Here is a 15,254-nt window from a genome sequence, read left to right as displayed (position 1 = left end):
TGTGGGCGTGTCCCATTCGTCCAATATCATAAATTTTTTCGCCGCCCCAATGCCTCCGCCAATTTTGGTGAGTTTTCGCCCACGTTCAGCGGGTCAAAAACGCGATCATTTCCGGAGAAAAAAAATAATAATAATAAGAAACCACCCAAAAACAATAGTCCCTTGCCAGGACTGCGTCCGGCTCGGGCCTAATAAGAAACCACCCAAAAACAATAGTCCCTTGCCAGGACTGCGTCCGGCTCGGGCCTAAATATTAGGAGAACGGAGCGAGATAGAGGCATGGTGTAATATATTTTTTTGTTTGTTATGATGAGTAGAAGACATCTGGAAAGTTTCGCGGAAATCGGACAAAATAAATTTTTCAGGGTATAGGCAGGGGGCGCTATAGTGATGTGCACCGTGGAGTAATTGATCTCTATGGAATCAGACCGTAAGTGGCCTTCTGTCAGCCAAGTATGATCCAGACTGGATAGAGCGCGTGCCTGCGAGGTGGTGTCAAATTTACATGACAAAACGTGTTTTTGGGGGGGGCGCCATTCGAAACGGGGGGGTCTGAGTGAAAAAAAAGTCAGGTATTTTTTGTAGCCCCGTGTCAGGAGAGTGTGTTTAAACAGGTATGGGCTTATTCTGCTGAAAAACCAGGGACTAGTTTGTTGACAAACAAGACAGGTCCATACAGATCACCAATGAAAAGTCAAAGTCACGCCCACATCTTAGAAAATATGACATGACTATAATGTATTTTTTGCTTTGCAAAAGTGTCTAGAACATACTGGCATCATTGTATAAAAAAGATTCAAAAGTGCAGTTTTCAAGGTATGGCTAGGGGGCGCTATACTTGGAGCAGGCTACACATTAATGGCTTCGTTCTGTTCAGTTTCAGGTGGCGCATTAGTGACATGAATATGAGCTCTGTGGGCTTATGCCTGTGAGCGTGAGCTTTCTTGGAAACAACGCGAAATCTACGCGTTTTTTGACGCGGCGTTACGCGGAGACGGTGAAACTTTTTTGAGAAACGCTGGGCAAATATTGAATTTCAATATGTCTAGATGCGCTGTGCCAAATGTGATCTAAATCCGACGAAAAACCAGGGACTAGTTCGTTAAAACGTAAAATGAGTTTAGACGATGTCCGGGTTTGAAGCCAAGATGGCCGCCTCCCTGTGCGAGTGGGCGTGGCGCTCCAAGTGAGTTTTGGGCTTGTCCTGATGTCCCCTGTCACTGTGGCGAGTGATTCGGGTGTACGCCCAAAAACGCCCCTATTTTTTTGAATTGGGGTCCGCTTCCAGGGGGCGCTGTGCAGCCATTTTGTTGTGGGCGTGTCCAATGCGTCCAATTTCATAAATTTTTTCGCGGCCCCAATGCCTCCGCCAATTTTGGTGAGTTTTCGCCCACGTTCAGCGGGTCAAAAACGCAATCATTTCCGGAGAAAAAAAATAATAATAATAAGAAACCACCCAAAAACAATAGTCCCTTGCCAGGACTGCGTCCGGCTCGGGCCTAATAACACTGTAGATACATGTGCTACACTACACCTGATTTTGACTGGAGTGAGGACCGAGACTGCAGCTAATGCTAAGCTCAGCTTCACTGAGAGCAGCATAAACATCACTGTGGAGACTTAAGGGGACATGCAACTAAAAATGAGTATATCATCTTTACAAGGAAAGACTCGGACTTTGCGTCTTTGATGTACTTTGACAAGTTGTAGCATACCCTACTAGTGTTCCTTAGCATGGCGCTAAAAACAACAAAATCATCATATGAAAGTGGTTAAAAGCGAATTTTCTCTCTCTTTTTCTCTTCTTTTTAGCCGTTTTCCATCGGAAAGCATTAGCATCACTTCGCTAACGCTAGCATACGTAGCATACGTAGCATGAAGCTAGCATAGCCTACTGTTTACCATTGTCAAGTATTTATGAGCTGTTGAAGCACTTTACTCCTCTCCATGTTTCTGTATCTTTATTTTGTCAAATACTATATATTATATTGTCATCATTACATTTCTGTTTTATATCATGATATAAATTGGGATGCGTACCTATGCACCTATGTACCACCTCATGGGTGAGCTGGTACATCAACCAATCACAAGTGAAACGTCATATATCAATCAGCTTAATCCTGCAAGTTAGCCATTTTATACTCACTACTGCCACCTTAGGTCATACGTGTAACTGCACCTTCTATATTAAGCTTGTGCATGACGGCACTTCGGACCAGAATAAACACCTTTTTGAGTGACAGTGCTAGATTTTAAAGGCAGTTGTGGTGAATATGTCTGGGCTCATTCCACAACTTAGGACATTGTTGAAATATGTAGGGGGAGGAAAATACTTAATTTTCACATTTTTAAACTTGTATAGTCCCTTTAAGGAATGGGTTGGAGCCTAACCTTAATACATCTGTTTTCCCCCACTTATATTGACGGGGGAACATAGGTACGGAGGAACATAGGGCTGACCGCATAAAGGATATGCCATATCCCCCTATGCTAGTACAGGGTATTATATTCTATTGGCCAAAAGGATTTAGTCTACAGGACAAAAAAAAACTTGGTACAGTGCTTTCAAGTGGGATGTTACGATATGACCTGAATTTTCTAGCACATATTTGTGACATGAATTCCTATTTATTGCCCCAGTTAGAAAGCACAGCTTACTTTACTCTACTTTCAATAAAACAATTCCGTGCAAAGGTATCACGCAACCTCCCAGTGTTCCCCGCAGGAGCACTCCAAGTCCCACCCAAAACAAAAAAAAGGAAGCCATTTTTAATTCCCGTTCCTCTCCTCCAGACTTTCCCATCCAGACGGGGATTTAAACAGTCAGCCCCTTCTTCCACAAACCTCTGGGCTACTGCGACACAATTACAGCAGATTATTCTCTGATTTGATTGGCTGAGGAGGATTTTCTGCTCAGGTGAATGAAAAGCAGATGGTGGGAACTTGAAGGCCGCGTTGGTGCTGAGTCAGAAAGCTCCCATTTGATTAAAGCTGATGAAAGTCAAACACGCTTAACTCGCTGTTCCCTTTCAGCCAGTGCGGTTTGTGTTTTATCATTGTAATCCTGTTATCAGTGACAGAGCGGACGATAAGTCTATAGAGCTCGCAGAAGTTGGAACAATGGCGACGGGATTAACTGCTAAATGTAAAAAGACGTCTCAAATGGAGCGGGGAGAAACGTCTGGTCGACTGCCAAAAAAAAACGGAACAAAAACACTAAAGCTGTTCTGGCTCTCGTTCATCCGTCATTCATTCATGTTTTGGGTCATTCCTGTTAAAATTGTGAATGGATGGAATCAGCGAGTACAGTGAAAAGTGAATATCTATAAGGATGGGAACCTAATGCAGCAATCATGAGATATCGCTCATATTCTCTACCAGAGGAGTCTGTACAGTCATCTATTGTAACAGCGGGTTCTATCCTGGGACGAGCAGAAATAAAAGTGAATATGCTTGCGCACACGCGATGTTTATTTGCCCACTTGATCCCTCTCAAGTGGCCTTGTGTAGCCCCATTGTCAGGGTGTTAGGAAAACCGCGGAGGATCTACTAATGAAATTCTTTGCAGATTGTAACAACAGCACCTTTCGTCGAGGCTTGCTTTGAAGAGCTTAAGGAGTCAACACTGTTCTTAAATGTCAAAGCCTTTTCCAGGGCTTAGAGGGGCGCGCGGTAAGTAGCCATGGGGCGGTGTGTACGGCCGGGCCGGGATATATACGGGGCGTAATCACCACCCCTGGGCGAGGGCATCCGAAACAAGGTGGAGCATTCCTGTCATTCCCAAGTGTTTGAGAGGATGAAAGAGGAGCAGCATTAATACAGATTAGCATGCTAAGAACACACAGCCACTTAGCGGCGCTGGTGTGAAGCCTGTGGTTACAGCAAATTAGGAAACAACAAAGGAGAAGGGTTCATTTAACAAATTACCAGTTTCTAATGGCACCCGTTGTTTTGTAAACCATTAGAGTCTCATTTCGCTTAAAGCATGCACACCTGTGAGGAAAGACAGGTCTGATTTGAGGCAGGGAATGTCACATTTGTGGTACAGAAATAGAAACTTCTCAGGAGGTTATAAGTCAGTGACAGTGGTGCAGATGGTTGAGCGGGTCGTCTCATGATCGGAAGGTCAGGGGTTCGAATCCCGGCTCCTGCAGGTGCAGACTGTCGTTGTGTCCTTGGGCAATACACTTCACCCTATGCCTATGTGTGAGTGGTTGGTGGTGGTCGGACGGACCGTTGGCGCAGATGTGAGCAGCCCCGCTTCTGTCAGTCTACCCCAGGGGAAGCCCCCCCTCCCTGTGAAGCCCTTTGGGTGTGACTTGTGTCATACGCTGCAAAAAGTAATTAACTAGATTTGTATAAACATCTTAAATTTAGCATAATAATCCAAAATTGAGTTGTTTTGGCTAGTTACGATGTTGTCCTAGACTATTTCACTTGTTCTGAGATGTTTCTGACGTTTCAATACTTTTCGTCCTTATTTCAGGTAATTTTAAGGTCTTATCTCATTGGCAATTTTACTTTCTTATTTCAAGTGTGATTTACCCTAGAACTGGTCTGAAATGTCCTCAAACAAGCAAAGTAAACTTGGTCCGATCAGGAAAAATGTCTAAATTAGTGAAAACCGCTCAAAACAAGAAACATTTCCTCAATTCAAGTCATTTAAGCCAATGCTTGATATTTACTTTTTGCAGTGTATGAAAAGTGCTGTATACAAATAAGATTACCTTCCCCTTCCCTGTGCAGATTTGTCATCTTATTCTTGAATTGCTGCACACTTCTGTACTGTTAGCAAATGAAACATTATAAAGTGTGACAAAAAAATATTGCTGACAAGATGCCGTCAAAATAAAAGTTGCAGTGAATCAGCCCTCCAGACCATTTACAAGACGATTCATCGATTGAAATGTACCTGGAGCATTTCCGAGGCCAAAATCAGCCAGACGGAACATGAAATGCAAAAGGAGTTGATTTTTGCATAATTTATTTGATCATCTTTGGAATTTTGATACAGCTGTCCTGAGGTAAACATCGCAATCGTGGATAATCGTCATGGGACAGATTTACAACCATTTCTTTGGCAGAAAAAGATCCTAGTTATGGAGTTTGGACGAGACAATGGAAAATGTTTGTGTTAAATGAAACTGGGGGAAAACGTTTGTTGCCGTTTGAGCTGAGGTTTGCATAAAAAGAAATGTCTACGTTTATGAATCAGCTGGATGTATTTATTTTCATTATGAAAAAGTAAAATTGAATCTAAAATCGAGATTGATCAATATGAGAAAAAAAAATCTTGATATTTTATTTTTTTTTTTTGCCATATTGTCCAGCCCAAATTTAACCCCACCTAAAAATTGTCTTCAAAAGTTAGTCATCTCTGCTTGTTAAGACTAAAAAAAACATTGCTCAATCCTTTATGACAATTTATTACACAATAATAATGACACATAAACTTCCCATTCCATTAGCCTTCTTTATGGTTACCTTCATTCAAATCCGCACATTTCCAACGTCTTGTTCAAACATTTTTTTTTTTTTTCATGAGTCATACTGTATCTCTCTTGTCCAAATGCATTCACCATGTTGCCCAGACTCATTTTTGCTGAGCTATATTTAGTCTCACAATAAAAAACTCACATAAAAGTGTTGCTGGAGCGTTTTCGTTCCAAACGGGGGGCCCTGCCAACGTCAATCCAATTCCAAGCTAAACAATAGTCTAAAAACGCAACTGTTGTTTTCATGAGCTGCCGGTCGACACTTAGAAAACTGAGGTACGAAAAAAAAAAGGCGTTTTTTGTCGAGAATAGTCATATCTTCCAGGCGTACGGCCCGTGGAATATGACTGGAGGAAGTGAGGGGATGCACGGGGCTTGTTTGGAAAGAACTCCTTTACCAGCTGCTGTCAGTGTCAGTCAAGACGCTGTTGAGGTTAAAGATCTTTTACAGGCATGTTTACATCACTGTCTGCTTTTCATGAGCTAATGCATTACATCCACAATAACATGTTTTTATGTCCATGTGTAATCGCCGGTTTGTTGCAGATTATCGTAACTGGTCAACATATTAATCGCCACTCACCATGACCTATTGCTGACAAAATGCTGCTAAGCTATTCCCACCATGATACTGGCAACTATCACAAATCTATGTCTGTATGCAATAAGAAGAGAGGGGGAAAAATCTAATTGGTATCGTCATGGCAAGTCCAATATTCTTTAAAATTGCCTGCATTGAACTACAGCTTCCAGCATTTTCATCTGAACTTGAAGTATCTTTGTTTGCAGTACATTCTACACCCTACAAGTACGCCTTTAGCTCACAGTGTTGTTACGGAAATAAAACATCAGGCCAGCCTATGTTTCTCCAAAGCAATAAAGTATAGAGAGTAGATGAATTCAATTTTGATAAGCAAAGGAAACAGTGGTTTGGCGAGTGCTTCCGTGGGAAATTTAAGTCCAAACCGGGTGATGGTTTGGTGTGGTTTGATTGTGGTTTGAGTTGGTGGTTTTACCTGTTGGGGAGTTGTATGACACAGTGATGTCTCCGGTCAGGTCCGCAGGGGGATAGTGGCCATTGAGGAATGCAGAAAACTTGATTACAGTCGAAGAACCAGCACCTGAAATTACACAAAAAAAACACAATAAATATTACTGAGAGCTCTTACAAAATTCCAAAATCATGGACAAGGCAGAAGTCTTGATCTGGGCCAGGTTCAACAGACTGAAGGGTCGCGTCATCCATCCAGTGCTGCTTTTTGGCGGTTTCTCTCCCTCTGCAGCTCACGAAGTCATAAGAGTCATTTCGATACTCTGTTTGTGCTTTACTATAGTTGAATGGACATTAAAGGGGGGGTATTATGCTAAATCAACTTTTTCAAGCTTTACATCATGTTATTATGTCATTCCCTCATTAAAAACATGCCTGAAGTGTTGCCTTGGCACATTCACGTATTTCTGAGTAATCTGTAAAAACTCTGATGGCGGCCATTTTAGGGATAGGTTTGCCTGAGTCCTCCTAGGAACGCCCCCACCTCCTGGAGACGCCTCCGAGCTTTCGTCACCAGCCGAGTAACCAACCACTGCTCCTCAGCAGAACCCCCTCCCCACTGATGCCACAGACAGCGTGTGGAGGGGGCGTGTCGGAAAGGGTCAGAGGTTCTTAAAGAGACAGAGGCCTATTTCAAGACATTCACTACAGCCATTTTGAGAGAGACATTATATACAAGGCAGTTATTCTAATTTACTGCATTTACAGACCAACAGAAGGTTTGGTCATCATTGTAGTGTGATATAGACTGGTGCTATGTGGCTGAAAAAAGCATAATACCCCCTTTTTAAAGCTCACAGAACAGAACTCAAACCGGCGACCTATCTGTACGAACCAACTCTTTGACCGTAACCAACCTCGCACTCATTCACACAAAGGGCAGGATGAAAACCGGTTTTAAGGTATAAGGTATGAAAATGCCATGGTATCAATGCTTGAAGATGTGGGGTTTGACCCGATAAAAAACACTTGTGTATACACCTGAGTTTCCTAACCAGGGGTACGGGGACCCCAGGGGGTAAGCGAGGACTTAGCAGGGGGGTACTTGGAAATATGTCAGATCTAAAAAAGAAGGTGAAACTGAACAATATTTCAATATTATTTTAAAAGGTATGATAATTTTCAGTAAAAGTTTTTTAATTTCAGGGTGATTTTGCTTTATTTTAAACACAATACTAAATACTGATTAATCTGAGCTCAGTGGATCATTTTCTAAATAATTGGCTGCACCTAACATCGACAAGGGATGTAAAGTGTCTTGCCCAGGGACAGAGGAAAAGTATAATCCGGTTGGAGCTTTGATGATCGCTGAGGTTTGATTCATTTTCGGATATTCCAGCTACAGTATATCAAAGTGAGGTTTTACGTCTTTTGTTTTTTCCCTGTGATGATGAATATGTACAACATCACAGGCACACATTGATCTAATTACAGCTGGCGCTAAATGATTATAGGCAATAAATTTCACCGCATGGAAAAGCCTCGGAAAGCGTACGGACCACACACTTACGGAGTCAGCGTTTTTTTTTTCAAACTGTTGATAGAGCAGGATACAGTAACACTGACCAGATCCGCTCAGGTTTAAACAGAGATCTGAGGGGCGGCTTCCACCAGAGCCGAGGTGAGGAGAGAGAACTCACATCCAGCAACGCTCACACTAAAGGATATGTAGCATGCGAGGGGGGCGATGACTTGAAGCTTCCCTTTAAATATCCTAAAACCAACACGGAGAAAGAGAAGAAGCTGGAGACGAGGGGGGAAAAAAAGGAGAAGAGGCACGGATCATGTGAGACAGAGTGGAAGGATATATTACAGTTAATGGCCTGGGTTGGGACGTGTGGTGGACTAATGGGCCGCGAAGAGCTCCCCACTGTTACAGGTGACTGCAGACCAAGTATGTGTGCGAATGCGGACAAGAGGCAATCTGCGTTTTACATCGGAGCTGAGTTTGAAATTTCAATAAGAGCAATTTGGAAACAATTCCCAGAAGAGGAGCTCAGTTTAATGTTATTTGACCTTTACCTTGGAAGACATGGGGAAAAATAACTACACACACACAAACATACCCCACAAGGTCCAGGAACCGAATCTTAGGTTCTTCTTTTTCATTTTGTTTTGGATAATGATGGGCATAAAGCTGCTGTTGCTGCATCCATTTTTTCCCTCATTTTCAAACAGCGACAGGGAGAAAGTTGTTAAACTGTCGCTCTCACAGAACCTCCTATTCTTCATGGACATGGATTTGCACTTTTACTGCCACAGCAACAGTATTTCAATATTTTCTGCTGTCATAATTAGTTTTTCTACTTTAAATTTGGACAAACTGTATAAAGCAGTGGTTCTCAAATGGTTAAGTGATCTCCATAGGATGACCAATGACAAACGTCTGCCCAAATACGAACTGAATATATTGGATTTTCCAGCATAAAATACGTCCTTAACGCTGAAGTTATAATCAAAACAACATGCCACTAGTTGTTTTAACAGACTCAGGCCATGTTTTCCTAATTTTTCAGCAGATATTTTAAGAAAAGATCAATAGCAAAGGCTTGTGACCGACTGAAAGTGGTTTTACCCTCAGCAAGAAGGTCCTGGGTTTGATTCCCTCCTGGACGGGGCGTTTTTGTGCGGAGTTTGCATGCTCTCCCCGTGTCTGCGTAGGTTTCCTCCGGGTACTCCGGTTTCCCCTACCACTAAAAACATGCACAGTAGGTGAATCCTCCAGCCAGGTGATTCTGACCACCGGCCTGGCTCCACATCATGGAGATGGGTCCCCGGGCACTGCACCGCCGTCTTACACTGTTCCTTACAGGTTCCCCCAGCGGCATCGGAGGATAACTAAACCTTATCTTCATCTTTTGGTTGCTGACCTCCTGTTTCTCAGTTGCTTAATTTTCATGTCTGGTGTAGAAAATTAGGCGACAGATAGATACCCCTAAGGTTGAACAAAAAATCCAGTCACTAGTTGCATCTGAAGAAACCTGCTAAAAGTCATCTGGATAATACAGCTACAATGGCAAGTGGTTAAGATCTTGGAGTTGTTGAGATATGAAAGAAATTGAAGCACATTTTTGACTGAAGAAAAATAAAAAAGCAAATGTTATTTTTTGTTTCATGAAGCAATTGGTCCACTGATCCACCTGAGCCTCTATGAGCCCAATAGAAGACCTTCATAGGACTAGCAAAGTGAAGAGTGGTCATGAGTAGACGTTTTGTTTCCTCCACCCGTGTAATACAAGTGAACCCACACAGAGCCGCGGGCTAAATGAGGCCTCGGTTTGAAGAGAGACAGACCAGCACGACCTGAGATGGATGGGAGAAGATGAAAGGAGATGATGACAACTCCACTTAGTCATCCAGGAGACAAAATGGACGACGGGGGACCAGAGCCATAGAGACAAGACCTTCTCAACACTCTGTCAGGACGCTTTTGACAAAGTAAGCTATCCACATCGGTGTATTTCATCTGACTTCATGTTCTCTTTCATTAAATCTTCAGTATGGCTTCCGTAAATCTTTTGCCCTGGCGATCCCTCCAGACTTTACCGACCTACCTACCGCTCCATTCAGTCACCCCGTCTGTCAGCGCCAGGCTTTTAACCCCTCTGGCCCCGGGGTCACCGTGGTCAGACTGGTTTAAGTGCGCTAAGTGTTCCCAGGCCCATTAAGAAGCAACAAACAACAGCAAAGGAGACACAGAGAAATCCCCTCCATCCATCCATCCTGCCTCCTTCTGTTCTCCAAAAGCTTTTCATCATTCGGCCATCTGTACAAGGCCTGTCCGGGCGCCTAACCCCGCAGGTAAGAGTGACCCAGGAGGAGACTGCTCGGTGTTTGTCAAGTTACATTTTTCTGAATATGTTGTCTCGAACCGGTCCTATAGCTTGGTGGCAAAATCTGACAGGAAAAGAAAGAAAAGGTCATTTTCTGGAATGGGTTTTTGATGCCTAGGATTTTTTATATCAGCATGCACCTGAACAAATTGACTGACCAAATGTACCAGGTTGTATGAGTCGTAGCGGTTCACAATCGCTAAAGTCCACAGCAGCTAAAATAAAGACTGTGAAGGCTATGCTAGATGTACAAAAGCTTGTTCATTATGCATAATTAGCCATGTGCTCTGGGGTTTGGGATCGTTTTACCGTCTGCAATATTGTTCCTATCACACTGGTTCTATCAATGCATCCATGGACATGCCCCCGGACTATATCACTGAACTCCTCACCCCTCCGCCCATAACCAGAACACTCAGGTCCACAGACACCAACCTTCTCTCCGTCCCCAGAACAAAGCTCCGGACGATTGGTGACAGAGCGTTCCAGGCGGCTGCTCCTAAACTGTGGAACGCCCTACCACTAGACCTGAGGGCCCCACAGTCTCTGGAGACTTTTAAAACAGGACTCAAGACTTTTCTGTTCCCTTACTAACATTTTTAACTTCAACTTTTGTGTGTTTTTATTATTGTCAGTTTTTACTTGTGCTGTAGCACTTTGAGATTTCCATGTAAAGAGCTTTACAAATTAAAGGTATTATTATTATTCTTGACATCAGCAGCTTCACTGAGCCTACGTTTTGGTAGAAAGTTGGTAGTAAAGAAAAACAAAATCATATAAACAGCATTCAGTCCAACAAAGAGTAAACCCTACCTTCCCCTTTTTGCAAACACAGCCTCAAATAAAACCGCTTGGTAGCTTAAAAATGGGCCAAAGTACAGTTTTAGATATAATTCCTCGTTTTGGTCCTGGTTCAAACATAACTTACATTTTTCTGTTTAAAATTAGTGGGAATGATGGTTGAGTGAAATATCATTTTGGCGCATTCTAAATCCGTGCATTTGGCGTGTGCCCTCTGTGTAAAGGCTGCATCAGTCTGGGCGTCTAAGCCGACAGGTGAGAGAGTGTGTGAGTGGCCCAGACGGCCGGAGAGACTGCTCAGTGTTCTCAGGCACATTAACCCATTAACACCAGAGCCAACCAAAACAAACGCTACAAAGAGAACGCAATCCCGCCTCCCCACCACCGATCCGCTCGCTTAACTTCTCCCCGCCTTCACCTCCCTCTCACCCCTGGATTTCCAACATTTTTACTACGGTACGGCACTACACGTTCTCAAAAAAGGATGGCTCCCTTTAACGTACAGTGTGCCCATTTTAAATTGCGTAAAATGGTTTCCATATTGTGCCGTTTTAACCCGGGCAGCACGGTGCATTCATACATTTTCAGCCTATAGTTGTACTTTCTTTCTTAAGCTATGTTAGCATGAAATCTTATCTTCCAGCTAAATCTTTTAAGGATATTCAAATTTAGTAAGGATAAGAATGGAAAGGCCAGATTTAGTTCTAGAGTTTCTTCCTCTGAGTCGGAAACGAGGCCCAAACAGATCTGTGCCACTGAAGCAACCTGTCTGGAAGATTGGAAAGGAAAGGACACCTTGGACAAAATGTAGGTTAAAGCCCATTGTGCATGTTGATGGGTTGATGAAGGGAAAAACTAAAATTTAGTTAGTGGAGTAACTCACTAACTCGAGACAGTCTTGAGAAGTGATCTATAAGGCAGGGGTGTGCATAATGTGTTCATCAAGAACCGCATATTGAAGTTTAAGCCATGCCTCAGACCTTTAGTTATACATGGAACCTTAAAGGTGCATTACGCTCAACTTTCGATCAGGGTGGTCTCTACAATGCTCCAGGATCAGTTGTTTTGTAGTTTCTGGTGAGAGGATCCATTAGCTGTGAAAACCTTCCAAACAACTGATCCTTGAGCGACCGAGAGACCACTGTGATGGAAAGCAAAGGTGCCACCGCTACTACTACACCGAATACGCACATTCATCAACATTATTTCTTTCCTAAAAAGTTGCATAATGCACCTTTAAAAGGAGCTAGATGCAAGTTGGCCATTTTATACTCACTACTGCCACCTCAGTTCATGCGTGTAACTGCACCTTCTGTATTAAGCTCGTGCATGACGGCAATTTGGACCCGAATTAACACGTTTTTGAGTGACAGGATTTTAGAGGCAGTTGTTGTGAATAGGTCTGGGCTCATTCTACACATTAGGACATGGCTGGAACATTTTTGACATTTTTAAACTCCGTATAGTCCCCTTGAAATTGGTCTTAGGGTCGCATTTGTCCTTAACACCGTCTCAGTCTGGAATCTAGTCGGACTGCCCAGAAGACAATCGGAATCAGCATTTGTGGTCGGTATAAATGTGAACAGCGTGCAGTCTGTTTTTCTTTCACAAAAGCTGCATTTACAGAGACAATAGAAGATTACAAAAGCTTTGGATCAGTCATAATGAAGGGAAATGGACTTTAACAACAACCAAGAACAATATGTGAGCTTGAAAAATGACATTAATCTGACTTTAGTGCTCAAATCCGGAGATTATGAAAGAGAACTGAACAGATAATTGTATGTTGGAGTGTCAGGGTGTTAAATAGTAATAATAAATCTCCGTGTCATGTCCAATGACTTAAAAGGATGGCTGCTCTTGCTTTTGTGTGGCCGCCTTCTGTGTGCGGTGCCGGTGGTAAACCCCGGGGGGCTCAGGTTTTGTAAAAAGCGTTTGACAGCTCAGGTTCTCCGCGCTACTGTTTGCGTGAGGGCACAGGTCAAGAGGGTCCAGCGATGGGGATCTCCGCCACACAAGGCGACGTGAATGGTGCGTGGAGTGTTCGTGTGATCTCGCCCCGGCTCCGCTTTCTTGGCCATGACGAATAATAGAAAAGGGCTAAATGGTCGGGGACAAAAAAACAAATCCGGAAAGGTAAATTTGTTCAGGGCATTCCAGGACGGCTGCGGCTTTCACCTGTGTGAGAGCGGGGCAAACAGGAGAATGCGCGGCGACCATTAGAACGGGGCGTTAGGGCAACAGAGCATTAACCTCTTGACTTGTGCGGGTCAAGACGGAGTTCATATTGTGTGAATGTGAAAGTGTGTTGAGCCAGAGGTCTGTTCAAACATCGCTAACATAAGGTTTAAATGTGAAGAGCTTTGTTTATTATTAGGAAAGGGTGATAACAAGTCATTCTAAACAGCAGGAGAGGTGGGCTATATTTATTGTCTTAAAGATCATATCAGAATTGCTGTTTGGAAGATGTGGGGGCAAAAGTGGAAATCAATGGGGGAAAGATTGGGGAAAATGTGGAATAAAGGTTGGGGGGGAAATAGGGGGAAAAGGTGAGAAAAAAGAGAAAAGTCCCAAAAAAAAATGAGATATTCATTTTTGTCAATATTGCTCAGCCCTTAACCTCTTAAACCTGAGTGCATATTCTCCAGTTCAGCTTCACCCAAATCCATAAGGTCACACTCCTCATTTGAAAGCTAAGACTTACAGAACTCATCTAAATTGATCTTTTTCCCCACGTTGTCTCCATCGCTTTTTTATTGGGTTTTCATCACATATTTTCCACATTTTCAACATTTTTTGTCACGTCTTTGTCGCTCTTTTGTCACATTTTCATCCTTGTTTTCGTCTCATTTTTGCTTTGACGCTTTTTTCAGGAAGCTTTTAGACTTGGGTAAAGCCGAACTGTGGAAAATGTGCTCGGTCCAGGTGGGGGTTAAGAGGTTAATAAACTGACTTGATATTTAAAAAGTATCATCCCAGAATCTATATATAAATATCCTCCATTTTATACTACGCCCTCAGTAAAAGGCTTTTTCTGTGCAACCTTCACCTGCGACTTTTACAACACAACTTCATAAAACAGCTGGAATGTACTTTTGAGGAATTTTTACCCCGAAAGTTCCAAACAGTAAAAAAAAAAAACCTGCAAAAGGAAATAAAACCATAAGTGTATGAGAAAAGTCGGAGAGGAAGGCAAGCGGCGGGCGAGGGAGCGAACGTGCGGGCAGCAGCAGCAGCGGCGGGGCAGGCCGAGCTTTGGGGGAGAACAAAGGAGCCAGTGTGCGGCGACTGGGGGATTGAGTCGCCATCTGAGACGAATAAAGACTCGAGTAACAATAAAAGTCAGAAAGGCGCTACCTTCCCTCCTCTTCCTCCGGCCCCTCTGCGCCCTTCGCACATTACGCGGCCCGTGCGAACACAACAACACTCCAAACAGCTCCGCAGCGCCTGTTTGCTTTTGCTCACAATAATCCACCGTGTTGTTGTTCTTTTCCCGAACAATTTAACTGGAGTCGACGTTAACGAAACACAAAGCCAGGAACTCGCATTTAAAAGTGTGGAGGTAAATAATGGGATTTTGGGAATAAAAAACACAACGGGGGGGATTAACTGGTAACAGCGCTGTTTAGAAAGGATTAAGCGTATTTTATAAGCCTGTCGATTGTAGTGATTTCGTCAAATGGTGATTATCAGAAACAGGCAAGTCGTGTTCTGATTAGGAGCCAGTCTGAATAAATTACAAGCACATTTCTAATAAACTCCACTTTGGTGCTACTGTTCTCAACGGATTAGCTGCGCGATTCTGTTAACGGTTTTCAATAAATCACGAAATAGGTGAACAACCCCACACTTCATATGAGAAAATAGAAAGAGAACGTGGGTTGTGCAATTTGAAATCACAAGGATGTTCGCGATGTTAATTCATACATTATTTAAAAGCCCTGAACATGTTTAAAATGTGCACAATGAATTGAGTCATGACTTTAAAAGATTAATCTCTTTTTTAATCTCTTAACACTCAGAAAAATAATGGACGTAGAATTGCTCTTTGCTGTGGAATGCCTAGTAGGA

General features: G+C 43.0%; 1 protein-coding gene across 2 annotated transcripts in view; it reads right to left on the bottom strand.

The window, feature by feature from the left end:
- bbs9 (Bardet-Biedl syndrome 9) overlaps positions 1-15,254 on the bottom strand; it is a 252,177-nt gene that overhangs the window by 191,625 nt on the left and 45,298 nt on the right. For both annotated transcript variants that reach the window (XM_079561877.1, XM_079561878.1), the window contains exon 14: positions 6,515-6,619. In XM_079561877.1, coding sequence (XP_079418003.1) covers positions 6,515-6,619 — 105 coding nt within the window. The remainder of the gene's footprint in view (positions 1-6,514; positions 6,620-15,254) is intronic.

The sequence above is a fragment of the Gobius niger genome (genome assembly GCF_951799975.1).
Source record: "Gobius niger genome assembly, chromosome: 8".
Classification (NCBI taxonomy): Eukaryota; Metazoa; Chordata; class Actinopteri; order Gobiiformes; family Gobiidae; genus Gobius; species Gobius niger.
The sequence above is the reverse complement of the archived record's forward strand: the minus strand, read 5'-3'. Positions and strand labels throughout refer to the sequence as shown.